The sequence below is a fragment of the Aphis gossypii genome, chromosome 3, assembly GCF_020184175.1.
Source record: "Aphis gossypii isolate Hap1 chromosome 3, ASM2018417v2, whole genome shotgun sequence".
Taxonomy (NCBI): domain Eukaryota; kingdom Metazoa; phylum Arthropoda; class Insecta; order Hemiptera; family Aphididae; genus Aphis; species Aphis gossypii.
The window spans coordinates 26,455,971-26,477,004 of NC_065532.1; the positions used below are offsets into that span (position 1 = coordinate 26,455,971).

The following is a 21,034-nucleotide window of genomic DNA, read 5'->3' on the forward strand; positions in this document are numbered from 1 at the left end:
AATTTTGTCTTACGGTACATGCCGTCAATGATAGCTCGAATCGACGTGTCCATAATGTCCGCTATGGAACCAATAATAATGATATGTGAGAAACCAAATACCTTGTAAGTGTTCTCGGACTCTTTCAGACGCTTAGCAAAATGTTCACACACGTTGTCGACGTCTTCCATTTCATTGACATCCATCGTAGGGTAAAACAAATATAGTTATAGTAAAATACTAAAACTTAAAAAGTTAAAAGCAGCAATGCGTAATAAACTAATAATTAAATAATATGATATATTGATATTATAATTTATAATGCCAAACTTATATATTTATCAAACTTCGTTATTTCAAAAACAGTAGGACGCCATGGGTGATTGGTTATCATTTATCGTTATCATAAATCCAGTTTCATCTTATCGTACTCTACCATGGTAACCAACTTTTGGTTCTGGTGATTTAACCCGACTTTCGGGTTCACACTGGACGGGGTACCCCGGTACGTCAAGTGTCAACTTACTCTTGCGGTTTCGAATTTCTATTTAAGGTACGGATTAAGATTTATCCAAAGCTGGGCAAGTTAACCAATTTTTTGGAAATTTAACTAATTTTAGTTAATTTATGATGACAAAAAAAGTAACTAAATTAAGTTAATCTTAATCTTAAAATATGAACTAATTTGAGTACAAATTTTCAGGAATAAAATAACTTTTTTAAGTTAAGAGTTAAGCTAGGTACTTTTTTTTTTAAATACCCTTTACATTATTTATAAATATTTTTATTTAATGGGAAAATGACTTATTATTTTTATAAAATAACAACTGTACAATACATTAATGTAAAAACAACTTAAAGTAATTTTTAACTTTTTAACTAGTTAGGTACTACCCAGCTTTGGATATATCTTGGTCCGTGATTTAAGCTATTGACATAGATTATATGAAATCTATCTATTTCATTTATTCTATGCTTGTATTAGTTACAAGCGTAGAATTGCTTATGCACAATTTATGTACAATTTGTTTTTAAATTTATTAATACAAAATATAAATCTTTCAAGGAAAAATGTTCAATTTAAGAGTGACATAGATGATACCCAATAGAATAAAAATTTGAGTTTCAATAAGCATAAAAAAAAAAAAATTACTATGATTTTTCGAGTTCAGTCTATCAACTATCAATGGTGTCATTTATTATATACTAGCCAGCAACAAATTCGTTTTCATTTTTGTACCTACTAGCCGCTGGCATTAGGTTTTTAGGTCTGTTTAGCCATTTATTCTTTCCAAGATCATTTTATTACCTATTAAAATAACATATTCTTACCTATAGTTATGTTATAATTTATAATTTTCTAACAAGGATTTCAATATTTTTCCCTGCTATATATTATTTGGTAATCTTTTTTTTAAATAAATATTATTTTATTTCTTTTAATTTAACTGTATGAACACAATTTTCCAAAAAATAAAGTTTTTTTAAAATTATTTTACATCTAATACAATGATAATCGACCACACATATTATTGCCATTATTATATTATGTAATAATTTAATATTGTATTAGTCGTGTATCATTACATAAACGGAATTTACAGGGAAAAATTCACAAGCATTTCATGTCACAGGCTGTATCAGTTAGTATATAATTTACAAACTAATAATATGTTTACGACAATATATTTGACACTTACATGAATTTTATTTAGAGGAACATTGTTTTACCTGATAATTATAAAACAAAAACGAATAGAAGTCCCATTAAATACTATGTTTTTTTATTTATCTGCATTATTTCAAGTAGATTTATTAATAAAAATTAATTTTTACGTTCTTTAAACGACAAAGTCCCTACAAATATTTCTCTTCATACAATGAAGCTATATGTTTGAAAAAAGATTTCAGATTTACAATTGTCATAGTCTTACCAGTGGCTGGCGCAACTAGGGGGAGGGAGGAGTGCAAAAAGATCTTTAGAACCCCTATTTTTTATATCCAACTTTTATTATGTTATTGAAAACTATGAATGTTATGTTTTTAAATTATGGACAATTTCCTGAAAAATATTTGATTATTTGGTCGTAAGTCATATAATATAATTCATTACATACACAGTTATACCCATAATATTGTTGGACGATTAACTACAAGGACGATAAGGTATATATTTCGGAGAAATATATTACTTACGAGCTATATTTAGCCAATAGGTCGCATCAAAAAGCACTATATCTCTGTGCTGCATTCACATATTTAGCACCTCCTGTTTTAGAGATCTAGTTGCGCCTATGAGCCTTACTAAAAATAGACATTTTGTTAATTTTTATGAGTAAAATTTAAAATTGATTATTGCATTTTGTCTGATTAGAAATAAAACATAATTCATAAGATTAATTAATTTTGAATAATAGGATTTTTCAAATAAATATGACATATTCTTAATATTTTAGAAAATTTATTAGAGTTAAATTGTAATTAAAGTAGAAACTTTATGTTAGAAACTTTTTAGTAATATAAAAATTAGGTGTGTTTAAGCATAATGGATAAAAAAAAAAAATTAACAAGCATTATATTATCCTTTGAGTGACGACATACCAGCTCTCATTATTTCATCAACAAGCAATAAATTGCTAGCAATAATAGTACTAAAAAAATTACAAATAAAATAAATTAGTAAGAAGAAATTTTAACCTGAATAAAAAAATATTATGATCTTACCAAGAGTTCAGGATTTGTTTTTTAACACAGTAATTATCAAATATTCCAGCATCAACTGGTTGAAGAACTTCACCACTATCAACATTTACTCCTACTGGACCTACACTTTCTCTACACTCCTCTTGTAATTTAACAATCATATCTTGAGCATCAAAACCACTGTTGATTGCTAAAATGTTTAATTTATAATATTAATAACTTATCAACATCAAACAAATTAAGTTCACCAAATAAAAACCTACAAATTGTTTTAGGTATGATTAACAAAGCTTCGGCGTATGCTTGAATTCCCAAACGACTTTTGCCTTTAATTTCATCTTTATACTTTTGAAGTTCTTGCCAAGCATATATTTCAAAAGCACCAGCACCAGGTACTACAGCACCTGCAATTTATGTTTGATGATTTTTAAATTTACAACGATTTAAATAATTAATATAACATATAATTATATTTGTTTAGATTATTCAGGTTATTGTAAATATATGAAAAGAAACTAAACATTTAACCTTTAAAATATTTTTAAAAATGTGAAAAAACAATTTTTTTCTACTATACTCTATGAGAGAATTGACCAATTGGTTAAATTGTATACGCTCAATTATGGCATTAAAACCCTAGTCCAAATATCTAAAGCAATTCATAAATAAGTCAATAAATTATGTAAAATAAATATTAATAATTACCATCATCGATAGAATTCTTTATTGCTCTTAAACCGTCATGAATGGCATCTTTGATCTGAGTTAATGTGTATTTATTAGGAGCTTTTATTAATATGGTAACACTAAGAGGATTTTTACAATCTTCAACAAACGTGTATTTATTTTCACCCTAAATATAGTTATTAGTTATTATTTAATTTATAGATTATATAATAAATTAAACAACAAAATACTACATACCAAAACATATTCATAAACAGAACCTGCATAACCAAGCACATCTTCAGTTAAATCATCAACACTGTTAACAGCAGATCCACCACATGCTAATGAGAGACGTTCCATATTACGTCTCTTGGCACGCCTTAAGCCAATTATACCTTCCTTTGCCAACATGTCCAGAGAATATGGATCAATACCCTAAAATTCAAATTAATATAGTAAAATAAATTTAAGATAAATATATGATTTACAAATTAATTAAACATATTATATATTACCTTTTGATTTATGACAACAAATGATTTACCAGATCCAGGAGGACAGACTTTACGTTTTAATTCAATAACTTTTTTCACTCTTTGTTCAATAAAATCACGTTCAGCTAATGCCAATTTTTCTCTTTCTTCAGCAGTTTTGTAAAAGAACCCAGAATTCACTTCACTGAATAACAATATTTATAAACTATATGAAAAATTGTTCAAGTTTATAATAATAATAATAAATTATCTATTACCTTTTTTCATATTCCATACTAACATTACAAGTCAATATGTAAGCGTTCTCAACGTTTCTTGGCATATCTGGATGTCTAGAACCATGATCAAGGACAAGGCCTAAGAGAAGTTAAATTTATTAGGTACATTTTATTTATAATTTAAATTTTAGATGAGTGAAAATAAATTTACCTCTAACAAGAGTTGTAGCAGTAGATGTCTTGTGTTGCATTTCCATTAATTCAACCATGTGTAAATCTATTCCGTCTTCACGTTGAACATTTAATACAGCATCAACACATATATCTGCCATTTGGTCGGCTAATTTTTTGTCAACTTTAGTACGAAGAGATGTGGTAGCTACGTCATACAATCTTTGGCGATCTGGTTTTCCTTCAATTTTAATTTTCTCCAAAAGTTCTAATGCCTTATCTCTGGCTTTAATCATGCCTTCCGTCAAAACTCTAGGATGCACACCCTAAAATAAAAGTTAATTTATTTAAAAGTTTTATATTATTTACCTAATATGTACCTCAGAGATTAAGTTTTCAGCTTGTTTCAGAAGTTCACCAATGATAAGAACAGTTGAAGTTGTACCATCACCAGTGGCGTCATCCATGGCAGTAGAAGCTCTGGCAATAAGACTAGCAGTTGGATGTTGAATTTGCTAGATTATCCAATAAATATATGTTTTAATTATAAATTTAAAATGAACACAACTAAGGTTGACATATTGGGAGGTCTGCAACTCTAATTAAACTATCGTACTTAAAGATCGTAAAGAGTTTTACATATTAGCTGTTCAATTTTCAGTTCTATTAATAATTAAAACAAATAATCAGACTATAAATATTTTATCAACCAAATAATATGCATTTTATTGCCACTTAAAGGCTTGGAGGATTATTTTATTAATTATTAATAGGTATAAGGTATTGATGTTATCAATAATACATTACAACAAAATAGTACAACTTTTGATTGATTAAAAGTGTTTATATTACCATTTCATGTAAGAGTACATTTCCATCTTTAGTAATTTTAATTTCTCCAGCTCCAGAGACTAACCTATAAAAAAATAATAATAATCATAATGTGTTTAAAGTACAATTAAAAATATTATGGAACAACAAATCTAGTTACTTAAGTTACATAAGATACATCATACCTCAATTATTAATTAATTAGATTCATTACATTTTATCTACATAATATTATAGTAAAACCTCATTAATCAGAACAGCCTTTATAATACAAATATGTACAATTTTTTTAGATATATTATGTATTAGATAAAAATTTGTATAATGCAATTTTCTTAAATTTATAATTTACAATTTTTGGTTACTTTGTTTAATCCGGACAACCTAGAGCCCCAATTAGTTAAGATTAATGAGGTTTTACTGTACTGATTTTTTTGATTCTTTTATCCTAATGGATTTATCAGGTGTTTTATTATAAACATACATCGATTTATATTCATTAATTAAGCAATGATTCAATTTCTGATTTTTTTATTTAATTCTATTAAAATCAAACTTTAAATAGGTACTTAGATTTTTTATATTATATATCTACCAGTGTCATATAAAGGCAGTAACAAATTATTGAAATAATAATGTAAATCAAAATTCAAATTAGTAATTTATTAGATTTATTAGATTTAAGCTCTCTACCTTAGACCAGAGGTTCTCAACCTTTTTTGACTCACAGCACCTTAAGTCATTTTCTTAAAATCCAGAGGCACTTTATTGACTACTTTGGTTTTATTTAACAGTGCACGAGTATAAACAAAATAAGTAAATTTTGTATTGAAAATTAACTATAAATTTTTATTTTTATATACCTATTATTGCATAAAAAATATATTTCAAATAATTTTTCAGAACCCTAAATAAAGTTTGCGACACCCTGGTTGGGCATCTCTGGCTTAGGCTTTAGGATAATAAGTAAAAATTTAGCAGATAATTACTATGATTTAAAAACCAATTAATCTATTAACATTTTATAATTTGTGCACAACTATTACTAAGAGGCAAGAGCTATTATAACTAGTACATTAATTAATTAATTTTATATGGCTAGTAGGTCTTTTACATATATTACCAGAAATATATAGGTATACATAAGATAGTTATTTGATCAAAGAATTGGAATGTGTTAAGATTTGAATGAAATTTGGTCAGTCCCTTAAGTGTAGGAAGTTTTAAATCTGGGAAGAATTTTATTTTTTACATGGGTACTAAGAGGTTATTTGATATTATTATATCTTAATGGCTAATTAGAGAACTATATAAGTTATAGGTGGTGTAGACAAGCACTAGTGTATAATTTATCTAACGATACAAAATATTAACCTATAACTAGTTATTAATTGTAGAAACTATATTATAAGTATAACGATTGACATCCATATGAAATTTAAGACAAACATAATATGTTATGCTTATGCATACAAATTTAAAATCTAAGAGCTCACATTTTCATTGTTCCTTTTGGTCCCAAGTTGGTCTTCATCACATCCTGAATGCCTCTTGCAGCCGAAATGTTCACCGCCAACGCTTGTGCGGCACGAGCGAATTCCGCTTTGGGATTTAACAGACTAATAGCGGACATGGTAAATTTTCAAAAAAGTTCGTAAATAGTTTATAAATTTTAATAATTTGTTTTTGATAGGGAATAGGGATTTCGTAAAATTTGAACTCGTGCTTAGTAAGTTGGTCGACTCATGGATTTAAACACTACGGCAATACGGCACTACCCACTATATACTAAGTGACGGACGACGGTACATGAAATTATCTGAATAATTGTTACTAACATCATATCACAAGGACCTTGTAAGTTTTGCAGAGAACATATTCTGTAATATCATTGCCTTATTTTAAATTTGATAAAAACAATGGGTTAAAAAAATATGGTAATAGCTACAATAGGATAGGTATACTATATGGTTGGTGATTGATGTTTTTTACGTATTAACTATTTACTATTTTTTTTTTGTTTTTTGTGCCTAACTACGGTCTGTGATTATAAATAATCTTATCTATACTCGCAAATAAAAGTACTGTAGTATTACCTACTATTACTATATATTTACTATTATAATATTGTCCATCACTCCGTCTTCTGCACAGGTCATAGACAATAGAGTATGTTTTTATTATTCTGTATGGTATAGACCTCGATATTGTATATCTCGGTATGTGATAATGATCTATGACTATAAAATGATGTATAGAAGAGTATAGACGAAAAATAGAAAGGAAAAATTGAAATTATTTATATTGCGTATTTGTGTTTAATTTTATTTTTCTCTGCTAAATTAAGTCAGTTTTTAAAAGAAAATTGTACATCAACTGTCAAGTAATTATCATCTGTGGTTAAATTAATTTCAATTTTAATGAATATGTCTCCCCTAAAAAGAGAATATTTGGTGAGTTTATTGACTAAGACAAATTTCACTTTAATATATATTATGTATAAAACTATACAGGTTTGTTACTTTATGCATTGGTTTACAGCCGCCACCACTGTCGCCAAGTCCTGTTTTGGATATAAGTGATGATGAGTTGGTCACAATATCTGTACGTGATTTGAATCGTCAACTAAAGATGCGTGGATTAACTAGAGATCAGATAGTACGCATGAAACAGCGCAGACGAACATTGAAAAATCGTGGATATGCTGCTAGGTAATTTTTTTCATTACGCTTTTGTATGTTTCTTAATATTAAATTTTATACTTTGTTTAGAAATTCATCAAATGTATTGTTATTTTTATCATTATCTGTTTTTAGTTTTTATATTTTACTATAATTTTTAAAATCATTATCAAGTTGTTACACACTATATCTAAGTTTCCATGAACTGAATTTTGTTACTTTCGGCACAAAAATCAATTCTTATCTATTTCAGTTGCCGAATCAAGAGAATTGAACAAAAAGATGAATTAGAAACCGAGAAATCTCAAGAATATCAAGAACTAGATGATCTGCAACATTCAAACAATATGATTAGATCTGAAGTTGAAAATACAGTTAGACAATATGAAATGCTAAAAAGATTTGCTGCAACTAATAAAGTAATGTTACCTATAGAACTTCAAGCATTATAACTGATATAATTTATAATTTTATATATTAATGTGGGCCAAACAGTATTCTTACTTAAAAAGTATTGTTTAGTAGAACTATTAAGATGAAATTTTTATGTATGACATTTTGATTGATTATAATAATTTCTATAAATTATAATTTTTATTTCAGAAAAATATAATTTTTTAAATTTTTAACTAGGTATTTGGGAATATATTATATTTTTATGGTATTTATCAATATTGAGTATTGATATAGATATTTATTTAATCAATAAATGTTAACTATTAAGAAAACACAAATTATAGGATACTATAAAATGTATTGTCTAATTATATTTTTTCAAGTTTACATATTATGTTATGTTCCTTCAACTATTTTGTATACTATTGTCTATTCATTAGTATGATGTATAAGATTATATTTTTATTTTTATCTAGATTTTACTTCTGTGGTTTAATTATTAAGTGGTAATAAAATATAAATTATTTTTCTTAAAGTGTCTTAATATTAGTTTTAAAATTACATAAATTCTAGAGGAAAATAAGTTATGTTCTATAACAATTAACAGTGGTAACATTAATCTGGTACTATTGAAATAAATCAATATTCAATATCTATATAATTTTGAAGGTATTCTTGCAGAATGGACTACATGGTCCACCTCAAAATAATTCAAATTTTGAAGGTACACATAATATTTGATAATATTATTGATGACTAGCAAAAACCATAGAACTATTGTACAATGTGTGTACAGACATACACAAACTTTATTAGGAGGCCAGGAGGGTATGTAAAAATAAAAAATTAATGATTGGATCCTTTCTTCTAAAAAACTGCCTTATTTTAATCACAAACTATTGCCATTTAATATATATAATTTTGTTAGTGATTTTTTATAAAAATACATTAATAGCTTATTTGTGATTGTCTCCCTTTAAAATATGCTTATGTCCTTCGATGCAATTATTTGAAAACTATAAATAAGTATTGTTAAAGAGCCTTCAATATTATATACATTTCATGGAATCATGGAGTATACCAGAGGTATATCCTACTTACTTTAATCATACATATGTGATTTTATGGTGAATCCATTTTTTTATATTTAAAAATGACATGTATAGCTCTTAAGTCATTTTATTACTGTAAATGTTTGAGATAAAGTAAATAGTTAAGACGGTCGTTCGTATAAAATAGGTACTTCTAGTTTTCTTGGTCAATATTAAAATTTGGTTACTTGTTTTCAAACTAGATGATTTTGATATGATACATGATAAATGTTTTATCAAAAGAAAGAATAATACCAACTTTTTATAAAATATTTTTATTCAAATTATTTAATGTAATAAAAAACAAAAAAAAAAATTAATAAAATAAAATTTAAGAATATAATTAATGTTGTCTGAAGATAATGTCTTGTGTTCTTGTCAGATGGTACTGCGGTAGAACAGCAGAGCTGAAAAAAAAAACTATATATAAAAGGTGAACATATTTTTTGCATAATTGTAAGTAATAGTCTATACTATAACTCATAAAGAAAAAGGGGAAGTGATCAAAAATTGAGAAAACTGCATTATCTATTATTGCATACTTTATTCCGGTTCTTAGAAATATTTATGTTCTACTCTTGTTAATTGTCTATATTTATTACATGAAATATTTTTTAAAATCAAAAATTTTAAATTTCATATAGTATTTAAAAATAATTACTAATATAATATAAGACATGACTATATAATGGTTTGCAAGTTCTTTTATCAGAGGAGACAGGAGTTCAGGTGTCCCTGGACTCAATATGATTTTTTTCTAGTTATGACCTTCATGTGTGAACGACCTATGAAATTAATATTATTACAAAATTATGGATATGGTTTTATTAAAACTTTTATATGATATATTAATTTATATTTTATACAATTAGGTTTAACGTAATAAATATTTACAATTTTTATTAAGTCTTTTAAAAAAAATATAATAATAAAAATGTCTGGATTTTTGAATACTTTACATGGATGAGCATCTCATATAATTTTTACAGAACAAACCAGGAACTATAGTTGAAGCTTAATAATTATTAGTAATATATATATACATATATATAATAGAACAATATTATAATTTTGGTATTTAGGTTGTATAATACATTTTGAATCTTTTTTTTTAATTATAAACTTTGATAGAAAACCTCAATGTGCCTCCTATATTTTTAAGATTTAAAAATAATATTATTAATAAGCCATTTTAATATACATAAATAAATTCTAAATAAGATTTAGTGACACAATATATAACTAGGTATGACGTGTATTATTTTTAATGTTTAAAATTTTAATACTAAAATTGTGTTAATTGTAATAATTAATAAATAATTGTTCCTATGCTACGAACTAGGGTCCAGGAATATAGCAGGTATATTTCAATGTTCCATGGTCTAAACAAATGGAAAACTCATTTCTCTGACGGTATTATAAGAAGTTAACCATCTATAAATATGAATATTTAAAAAAAGTTTTTTAAGTATGGTAGGTACCTAAATATAGAATTGGAATATATTTTTAGATAGCTAAACCAAACAAGACTCCAACCTTACTAAAAAAGGTTTTAAGAAAATATTAAATATAATGAGTTTCGTCGTTCTAAACATCAAATGTTGCTCGTTTATTAACAACTTTAAATTAACTAATTTCAGGCAACAACTGTTCATTGAAGTTAACATAATATGTAGTCTTTCCTATTAATTGTATGGTTTTATCAGAACAAATAAAAGTTAAAATGATTTTTCAATGTATGATTACTGATAACCCATATACAATTTGATATTCCAAAATACATTTAATATTATTTTAAGATAAATGATAAAAAAAACATAATAGGTAACTAGATAAGTATACGAGTACAACCATAACAATAGAAATTTATGTTCACTTCCCATATAATAATTTAAACAATTATTAATTATGAATCTTCATCAGTTTCCAAAGGTTTGTTTCAGTATGTTTAAGTAAGAACACACAAATCTAGGTGAATTAAAATTAATAAAAATGGAACTGAATGATTATAACTAGGGCCCAGATTTATATGCTTAAATATCTTTAAAATATGCACTTATGTCTTATTTTGTAGAAATATATCCTTAAAAATAATCTTTAATAATATTGACATACATTTTTTTTATATTGTGATTAATTTTGCATTTTAAAAATAAATAACATTTAATGAAAAAAATTAGATGCACTTGAATCATAACTAACACGAAAAGACACGACTAAAATATGGTTTACAAAAACTTACTCAATAACAGATTACCAGTGCCGGCGGAAGGCATGTACGACCTGTGCTACAAATTGTTTTGGAATTTTCGGGGCGGTATTGTTTATAAATAAAAATATATAAATTATATAAGGGCAGCATATTATAAGTAATTGGCATAGGGTAGCAAAAAAACTAGTGCCGGCACTGCAGATTACTATAGAATATAGATAACTAGTCTCGATAGCATTTTTATAATATCCAAAGTAACATAACAGATAAGATAAGGTTTCCTTTGTAAATTGTATTGACTATAAATGTAACTCTAAATATATTTTTTAATTAATATAATCAAAATATTACATATTATACAAAATTGTTTGAAATAAAATTGTGTATCTTAGATCTATTAACTATAATTCATACTTGTAGCTGATCAAGCTACTTTTTGAACTGTTTAAAAAAGCATATAAATGCATATAAATCCAGGCCCTAATTATAACAGTATTCAATAATAATATATATAGGTATTTCAAAAAGTACCATAATGATTGAATCATGCAAGATATATTTATAAAAAAAAAATACCAATAAAATTATGATGTATTGATCAGAAGTGTACACTGGCGTATAGGTAGTGTTTTTGATTGTCACACAGTGAATGGATTCTGTTTATTGTCCACTGATTACAAACAAGAGGACAAGAATGTAGTCCAGTATAGTAAGCAATACATTTTTATCATCGGAAAATTGTTTGCCAATGACTTGAAACGGGCAGTCTAAAGAAACATAATTAATTTAACCATAAACAATTAAACTCATATTCAATAAAGAACATATTCAATATATTTTTATTTCACTTGGAGAGTTTTGGTATCATAACAACAAATATTCAGTTGAAGTTGGTACATTAACTCTACTTTTTCTTAGTCTTTTACAATGATTTAAACTTTTTAATAGATATATTATTGATATAGTGTAAATTTTTGTATATCTTTTAACTGAAAAATAAATGAACATTATTACAATTATAAATGCTATTTATAATTTAATCTGACTAACAAAATAATAATACAATTGACTCACAACTAGTCAAATTCTATTACTTGAAATTTCCAATATCTCAAAATAAAAACAATTTCTTCATACACTTAGTTTTTCTTCGAATCAATATGGTTCAATAATTCAGTTTGTGTTTCATTCCATTTCAATTTTGAATTACCAAAATTAATTGTATTATGTTAATAATAAATAATAAAATAATTGTATACAAAATTAAAACTTATTCTATACTAGAAATCTTATAAATAATGAATTTTTAAAATTAATTAATTTAAAAAATAACATAATAATATTTTAGTTATTTAAAAACTAAAATACATTTCATTATTTAAAACATACTTACACAATACTTACATAATATAGATGAGAACCAAATTAACACATTAAATGTTATGTTTAATGATGTAGTTAATCTAAGTATTATTCCATGTTATAAACAACACTACTTTTTATCATAAAACAATTAAATTATAAAAACATATAAATCATAATAATAACTGAGAACTAAAAATGTTTAAACGTTTTAATAAACATATTTAAATTTTATTTTCACTTTATCCTTTCTTTGTAAAATTACAATAATTATTATTTACATTAAACACCAATCTTATCTATATAATTCAAATAACAAATTCAACTGTATAATAAAAAATAATTTTTTCAAATATTTTAAGTATATATATTTTTATTTACAACCCTACCTAAAAACTAACCTAATTTTTTTTTTTAATTTTCTTAACCTAAAATATAACAAAACTTACCCAAAATAGTTATAGAAGATTTTTAATTTATTAAAATAATAATTTGTACTTTAAGTATGGTATTATTTATAACTTTTGGCCAACCAAAATTGGTTTTTCTGCGCATCCCCAAACATCTTCCTGCCATAGGGAAATCGGTTTCAATAGCAGGGAGATACAGGAGGATGCGCAGAATTGGCACGTTCTCTCGCTGGACAGACTATATATTCAGATTTTTATATTATAATTTTAATCATATTAAAATATAGTTTATATGCAGTTTTTAATATTAGATACATGATACTTTGAAATATTAGTTTTTTTAATTTCTAGTTATTCAGTTCTTTTAAAATAAAATTAATGGTTGTATTAATTAGCATTATATATAAATATTGAATAATAGTTTTATAAAATATGCATAATTATGTTATTATATAATTATCATATAGTTGTTAAATATTTTAACAAATAGTTAAGCAGAACTATGTAATGCCTATATGTGGGATATTTTTTCAGCACATAATCAATGCATAACAATTCCTTTTTGTCCTATGATCCATTATTCTCCTTTTAAGAAATCCATTTGTAATCCATTATTTATGTAGGTTCAGAATAATCCATTTTAACTATAATTCTCTGCCCCGATAGTTAAGTCCTAGGTCCTGGATGTCCAAAGAAAAAGATGTTCCAAATAATGATCCATCCAATGAATAATGAATATCCACCAATGATAAAATAATTCCATTTGTCAGTTTAAAAAAAATTATAAATCCTACGTTTGTTTCCTACATGTATGTGTTTCCTGGATGTCTTCGTTTTCAACCGTTTTTAACAAAAGATCCAGGGTAGAAAGTCCATTTGAGTAATGTTTTTAATTCATAAAACAGATACATAGTACTTAATATCATCCATCCTTTTTTTTTTTTTTAACATATTGTATGGTTATATTCCTAAATGTATCATTATAATAATTAGTATAAAGAGATGAATTTGAAAATCCAAAATCCAAATATTACAGATAGAAGTTTTTAAATATGTGTTGTATGCATTGTATTCCTAAGTAAGGTAGTTTCCTTCACATTCATGCCCTTTGCATCCATCATGTGAGGCAAATGGAATTAATTCCATTTAATTTAGTAAATATTATAATAGAAATGTTATTTTCCACAGTAGTTATACATCTTATTTTCCATAACAGGAGTTTTTTTAAACTCCACTTTTAATGGTCCACTTTGTTTCACATGGTAAAATAACATTTTCTAATTTAAATCCATTTGATGAGCATATATTTTCCAAATTTTGACGACAATAGGTGGCAAATAAAATCAATTAGATATCCTTTGTAATTAATGCTATGTGTCCTTTATTTGTGTCAAATTTTCAATCCAGTTATAATCAGCTACAATATTAATTTTATAAAAAATGACAAAACACTTTTAACTTAGTTTAACCCTCGTATTAAAATTTGTCAAAAAATGTTTCTAATAAAAAATAAAAAAAAAAATAATAAGAAAAAACACTATAATAATGGAATGAGGGTCAATTATGTATTGTAGCATGCTTTACCATTTGGTTATCCTCAATATTACGAACGGGAACGAGATCTTGAATAACTATGACTTTTTCTAACTGGTGAATATGTTGGTGTTCCACGATCTCTAGGTGAATAGCTAGCGGAGCGACTACGACTGCGACTATTATAATCACGACTTCGACGACTGCTTCCACCACCATAATCATCTTTTACTCGAATATATGTTACTTCACCCTGATGAAGAATAAAATTATAAATATAACAATTAATGTTTTATTTTTTTAAACAAGTTTTACTAAGGATGACGTTATTGACATCATTTTCATCTTATTTTTCAACAAACTGTTAGTATTATGATTAAATAATCATTTTTCACAATGTTACATATAAATATTATTTAATATGTATACCAGTCGTAGCCAATAATTTTACTTAAAGGCTAAATTTGTAAATGATCGATTCACAGTGAATATGTTAAATTTAAATCATAGTCACAGAACATCATACTTCAATACTCTAATAGATTTGATGTACTAAACGTAAAATAATATGTAGAACAATCATTATTAAACAAACCTCATGAGACCTGAATCTTGAGTCATCAAGCTTACGAACAGCATATTTCATATCGTCATAACGCAAAAACTCAACAACACCAGATCCATCTTTGTATACATCGGCATAACACACATCTCCAGCTTCACGCATATGATCTTTTAAATCTTGCCAACTTCCTGATGCTGGTAATCCTTTAAATGATTAAATAATATAATTTTAAAATTAATAAATAATAACTTGAGTTATTATGTAATAAGATTGAATTTAAGTAAAATAAATAAAGGTTAGCTAATTTATTTTTCAAAAGGAATGGGACAAATAAAATAACTGTATGTAATTATTAATTAAATTTTAACAAGGTGTTTGTTTGACAATAATATTTTAAGGTTTTTTTTTTTTTTTTAAGTCAATATATTTGGTAATTTAATCACATAAAAATTTAAAAAAAATAAATCAAAATTAAAACTTACCAGTAACAAGTACTCTATACTGAGAACGCCTCGCTGGTGGACCTCGGCTTCTTCCACTTCCACCACTAGCACCTCCTCGATTGTAACCTCCACCACCACTACTACTGCCACCACTTCTATGTGGACCATTACCGCGTGGAAACTCTACACGTAATCTATAGCCATCATAATCATAACCATCTCTTGCATGAACTGCATCTTCTGCATCTCTAATTAAAAAAAGTTAATTTATCACTAAAAATAATTTAATCATAATAACAATATAAAAGTTGTTCACAATTTATTTTTAATAAATCTTTTGAATACTTAAATACTATAGTATACCTTTATTGTATATAAGTGGTATTATAGACTCATAGGCTTAATTAGGTAGGAGCTTGGGAGGGTCTTAGCCCCCTCAAATATTATTATTATTTCAGATATTATCAATGTTGCACATTCCATAAACAAAATATACACGCATTGCATTTGTTCTAGCCCCTCCCCCCCAAAATGACCCTAGTTGCGCCTTTGATTATAGGCATAATCATCCTTAATACAACATAAAACCAAAAATTTATAGTAAATACTATATTATATTTAATATAGTATTAAATATATATATATAATATAGTATTTATATTAAATATTTTAATAAATACTCAATAAGAATAACACTAGTATAAAGTATGTACCATAACATTAATAGTAATTAGGACATTTTTTCATACCCATGCAATAAAATTTAATTCAAAATTTGGTTTACACATTTTTGATAGTAATTAGTTACCACAGTTCGTTGGTTCGTAAAAAGGTTAATATGAGGTTAAGTAATGGTAGACACATAAGTTTGTAGAATAGCCCAGAGTGCCATACAGGGTTAAATGCCTTAGTTACATTTAAAAAAACTCTTGACCAATGTTTTTTTTTTCTATAAGAGATACTATGAAATTAATAAATCTGCCTAATTGGCAAGTGGTTGAATGTTTATATGTAAAACAAAATTGTGAGTTAGGAATAATATTATTTTGAGTTAGAGTTCGGTTTTAAGAATGATTTTTTCTAGGCTTTTGAATAATTATTGAGAGGAGGCTAATAGGTCGATATGATGTAAACGATACATGGGGCTTATTTGGTTTTAGGATTAGGATTATGGCAGATTTCTTTCAGGTAAAGGGAAAGTATGAAAGTCTTAGATAAGCGTTGTAGATATAAGTAAAGAAAAGTATTGCTTTTTTGGATAGGTAGCCTTTTTAGAATACAGTTGGTTATCATGTTGTGTCCTAGAACTTTTTTGTTGAGTGGTTTATTAATTATAAATATTATTTCATAAGGTGAAGTGAGCTTAACTGGGAAGGATATCGAAAGGGGTTGATTTTAAATATTTTCAATATTAAGGGACTGTTCAAAATATCAGTTATATTGGAATATAGTTGAAAGTTTTCTTCTAGATATATACTTAGATAAGAAAATTAATTTAAAATCTTAAAAAAAGGATGAAAGTATATTATTTTTAAATATTTATCTTATGATTGTTCAAAATTTATAAATTTTTTTTTTATAGTGTAATAATTATTATAAAGGAAAGGTAAGTCTATAAAAAAATTGTGATAATAATTTAATCTTAACTTTAATATTTATATATTAATCTTTACTCAATTGAAAAAATGTTAGTTTGTAACTAGGTTTGTTAATTATAAATATCCTGGTATAAGTATATTGTTTAAAGTTTGGAAATGTTCATATCAATAAATAAAAATAAAAATATCCTATAAGGAAAAGTTGAATTCAATTATATATATATCTGAAGTAAAAAGTTATTATTAATGTGTGTGCCTGAGATAGTATAAATTATAGACATTGGTAAAATGCAGAGTAAAATGTGTGATCTAATATTAATAGGCACCGTATAATATGCCATTTGTGACTAAATACACGGTGATAATGTATGACAATGTTAATTAAAAAAACTGATTAAAGAAATAAAATAAATACTTAATTTACAGCCTATGGGACACTAGTATTTGTTCATTTATGTGTTTACCATTAAACGAGTTGTATATGCGTGAGTATGTTGAGTGTTTAAAAAATATTTGAATCAGATTTTTATAAAACTGTTAATTATTAAAACTCTAATGTAGATTAAATATAGGTATTACCTATTAAATATTTATTATAATATTATAAATTCTCGTTGTCATTCAAACCGAAGTTTGGGTCAGATATTATAAATGGTATATTTTTGGACCAAAAATTGTGGAAAAAATTGTATAATATAAATGTACCTAACAAATAATTATGTTTTTTTTTAATGAAAATTATATTTTTTAACCTATATTTGTTTTTAATTTTTATTTCACTAGTTATTTACTGTTTTCCATACACTGAAATTTTCAGTGCTTGGTAGATCAAATTCTTTACTAATACCAATTCAAACAAAGAAGTGTTCCCCATGATGTACAAAAAGTTAAGGTTCTACTTCTTTCACAACAAATTCTTATTTAATATTATACATTTCAAATAGATTAGTAATTAAAATAATTAATTATTATGAAACATTAAAATTGTAATAAAATCAAGAATCTTAATTTCAGTTACTTTTGTTTGATTAAATAACACTGCTAAGGGCCGTTCTTACAATGTCCGGTTAAGTATCGGTTAAGACTAACTGGTAGAATTCTATCGGTTAACACATGAGAAATTCTTACGGTTAGCGTTATCAGGCACTAACCTAATATTGTAAGAACGGCCCTAAATGTCTTTCATAAACAATTTATCAATTACTACAATGTTTATTACAGTCTGAAGACTAGATGTTTAGTTACGTTAAATACTTAATAATAGTATAATGCATTTGAGAGTAACTCTATATTTTGTTATAACAAATTAAATAAAAAATGTTTGAAAAGAAATAATGTAAATACAATTTAAAATTGTTTTTTTGTTTTAAACATTTTGAAAAAGTAAAATCTATTTAATGTTAAATTATATGACCTATATCAATTGTTGAACTATTAGGATTTATTTTATATTGATTATAATCAGTTAATTATTACTTTTTCCTGATTAAATACAAGTTATCACAGTTAAATGAAATATAAAAAATAGCACTTCAAATAGTTTTTGAATTTTAATATTAAAAGTATCTAGGGGAACTACTCTATCAAGGATCTATAGTTAATCAGAGGTTAAAATTCTAAAAAATTAAAATCCTGCATAATAAGTTTTTGGCACTCCCTAACGCCAACCAAGTAGAACTGGTATCTGATATTTTTTCTTAAAAAAAATTCTGTATCAATACTACTAAATTTCCTAATACGAAATACATTAGTTCCTAGTTTTCTGAATTTAATAGGCATGTATGAGTTTATTCAACAAATAATTAGTTAAGAAAAATTGTTGACTTAATAATTTAATATATTCTATACCTACTTTACTTTATTATAGTTGTTTTATTAAAGTAGTTAAAAATGCTATGCAAAATTATTTTAATAAATTGTATTTAATCTAAAATCCAAAGCAGTATGAAATAACCGAGGAAATAACCTACTACCTATTGCAATCATTAAAAATTAAGAACATTAAGTGTTGTGAAAAATCGTAAGAGTTAAAACACTAAAGATATTTGTTTAAATTCAATAATAATACAATGATACAATGTGAAAACACAGTTCTAACATGATAAGTAATAAAAATGTACACCCCCAACAATAAACACGCATTAAAATAAGATATTTAAATTAATTTAATGAAATATTACCTAGGATCGTCGAATTCGACAAAGGCAAATGGTGGTCCTCTCTGATTTTTCAAATCCACAAACAACACTTTACCAAATTTGTAGAATAAATCTTGTATGTCTTTCGTGCGTATGTCAGGCGGCAGGTTTCCCACGTAAATTCTACAGTCGTTGTTGGACATTTTCTCGAGATAGAACGCAAACTGTCGATGTAACACTTGCGTGTTATACGATTTATTAAATAAAAACCGATTTAATATCGATTACAAGCGAAGGAATGTATAAATTTTATGAATAACAAAAATAATAATTATAACGCCTTTTAGAAGACGATAGTGGATATTGATACTTGACAGCAGCAGCACTGCAGCAGTCAGCGATGCGATTGCCGATTACGGCGATTAGGCGGAAGTCAATGTGCGCGGTGCAGTTGATAGAGATAATGCCGTAAACGTAAATTGTAAAACTGAGTATTGATTAAAAAAATAAATCAATTTCCCAAAAATAGTTTTTATGTTGTGTAGTAACAATATCAAAAGTATAGCACTAACTGTACTAATTGTACATATTATTGTAAGCACAAAATTTTAAAACTGACAAAATGGCAATTACTAATTACACAAAGTATGTACAGTAAATACAACGTCTTTACTTATTAATTAGTAATTATTATCTAATAGTTAATACATTCGAGCAGTTATCGATATCGATCGTCAGCGATATTTCAACATCGATGTTAAAAATGAAATTTTTAGGAAATAATTGGTGTAATTAATAATTTATTATTCTATTCTGTGTAAACGCGTTTGATATTTTAAATATGTTTAATCTACTGATCTGTAATTTTAATACCTTAATGGTTTTATATATATATATTTTGTATGGTTTTACGCGTCGACTATAAGGTCTGTAGGATTAAACGCAACGGTTTTATATTCAAGGAATATGAATTTATAATAATTGTAATTATTGTTTTAACTTTAAAACGTAGATACTAAATCACTGTTTAAACGAATACACGATATACCTACCTATAAAAAAATATAGGTACTGTTTGATTGGAGAGTAAATGAGTGAAATTTCGACATCGATGGGCTTAAATGGAGATTTTATAATATATTCTAATCAAGGGACTTAATTGTAGCGTTAAAACTGTTTAAAGTTTATTAAATACTAGGTTTCTTGTTGGTAGTTATTTTATTGACTAGTAAAAATCACGATCTTATAAAATTAAAATATAACCATGCTAAAAATATAAAGTATTCGTAGATATAAAGCCGATTAAAGACATAATTTAGATAATAACCACATATAAATGTTAAATTTTAATGTATTTAATATGAAAATATTATACAATAACACTGTATTGAATATCGATGTTCAACATTCGATAATTATTACAACTTACAAAGTTCGTGTTTACATATGTACATTTTAGAAGAAGTGAGATTTTGTTTTTTTGGAGGCGTCATGGGAGAAAAAAAACTTTATCGATTCGCTGGGTCGATGGTTCGACGAT

At 25.7% G+C, this 21,034-nt stretch overlaps 3 protein-coding genes across 5 annotated transcripts; 1 reads left to right on the forward strand and 2 right to left on the reverse strand.

Moving 5' to 3' along the window:
- Window positions 1–2,420: 2,420 nt before the first annotated feature.
- LOC114131283 (T-complex protein 1 subunit zeta) lies at window positions 2,421–6,854 on the reverse strand. Its single transcript, XM_027996463.2, has 11 exons — window positions 6,562–6,854; window positions 5,087–5,150; window positions 4,615–4,749; window positions 4,275–4,560; window positions 4,103–4,202; window positions 3,867–4,029; window positions 3,607–3,786; window positions 3,388–3,535; window positions 2,946–3,086; window positions 2,704–2,872; window positions 2,421–2,630 (listed from the first exon to the last, which is right to left on the reverse strand). Exons 1-11 carry the CDS (start codon window positions 6,696–6,698, stop codon window positions 2,558–2,560), a joined length of 1,596 nt encoding a protein of 531 aa, XP_027852264.2. The 5' UTR covers window positions 6,699–6,854; the 3' UTR covers window positions 2,421–2,557.
- A 175-nt stretch (window positions 6,855–7,029) lies between these two features.
- On the forward strand, window positions 7,030–9,641 carry LOC114131293 (transcription factor MafK). Its single transcript, XM_027996474.2, has 3 exons — window positions 7,030–7,518; window positions 7,607–7,776; window positions 8,000–9,641. Exons 1-3 carry the CDS (start codon window positions 7,486–7,488, stop codon window positions 8,196–8,198), a joined length of 402 nt encoding a protein of 133 aa, XP_027852275.1. The 5' UTR covers window positions 7,030–7,485; the 3' UTR covers window positions 8,199–9,641.
- LOC114131262 (serine/arginine-rich splicing factor 1A) lies at window positions 9,493–20,153 on the reverse strand. Of its 3 annotated transcripts, XR_003592983.2 has the most exons (6): window positions 19,537–20,153; window positions 15,798–16,006; window positions 15,346–15,518; window positions 14,802–15,003; window positions 12,022–12,212; window positions 9,493–9,640 (listed from the first exon to the last, which is right to left on the reverse strand). XR_003592983.2 is itself a non-coding variant. In XM_027996455.2 (5 exons), the coding sequence occupies exons 1-4, from the start codon at window positions 19,695–19,697 to the stop codon at window positions 14,821–14,823; spliced, it is 726 nt and encodes a 241-aa protein (XP_027852256.1). In that variant the 5' UTR covers window positions 19,698–20,153; the 3' UTR covers window positions 14,572–14,716; window positions 14,802–14,820. The 3 variants fall into 3 exon arrangements, 2 of the variants coding, with proteins under 2 accessions (XP_027852256.1, XP_027852248.1); XM_027996455.2 differs by lacking the exons at window positions 9,493–9,640; window positions 12,022–12,212 and adding an exon at window positions 14,572–14,716; XM_027996447.2 differs by lacking the exons at window positions 9,493–9,640; window positions 12,022–12,212 and having other exon boundaries at window positions 14,572–15,003; window positions 19,537–20,151.
- Between the last annotated feature and the right edge of the window lie 881 nt (window positions 20,154–21,034).

Coding starts and splice junctions, on each gene's coding strand:
- LOC114131283 (XM_027996463.2), bottom strand. CDS start 6,698: ATGTCCGCTATTAGTCTGTTAAATCCCAAAGCGGAATTCGCTCGTGCC. Junction 5,151..6,561: donor CCAAAAGGAACAATGAAAAT/GTGAGCTCTTAG, acceptor ATTTTTTTATAG/GTTAGTCTCTGGAGCTGGAG. Junction 4,203..4,274: donor TGCTACAACTCTTGTTAGAG/GTAAATTTATTT, acceptor AACTTCTCTTAG/GCCTTGTCCTTGATCATGGT.
- LOC114131293 (XM_027996474.2), top strand. CDS start 7,486: ATGAATATGTCTCCCCTAAAAAGAGAATATTTG. Junction 7,519..7,606: donor CCCTAAAAAGAGAATATTTG/GTGAGTTTATTG, acceptor ATTGGTTTACAG/CCGCCACCACTGTCGCCAAG. Junction 7,777..7,999: donor AATCGTGGATATGCTGCTAG/GTAATTTTTTTC, acceptor TATCTATTTCAG/TTGCCGAATCAAGAGAATTG.
- LOC114131262 (XM_027996455.2), bottom strand. CDS start 19,697: ATGTCCAACAACGACTGTAGAATTTACGTGGGAAACCTGCCGCCTGAC. Junction 16,007..19,536: donor GTCGAATTCGACGATCCTAG/GTAATATTTCAT, acceptor TTTTTTAATTAG/AGATGCAGAAGATGCAGTTC. Junction 15,519..15,797: donor GTATAGAGTACTTGTTACTG/GTAAGTTTTAAT, acceptor AATCATTTAAAG/GATTACCAGCATCAGGAAGT.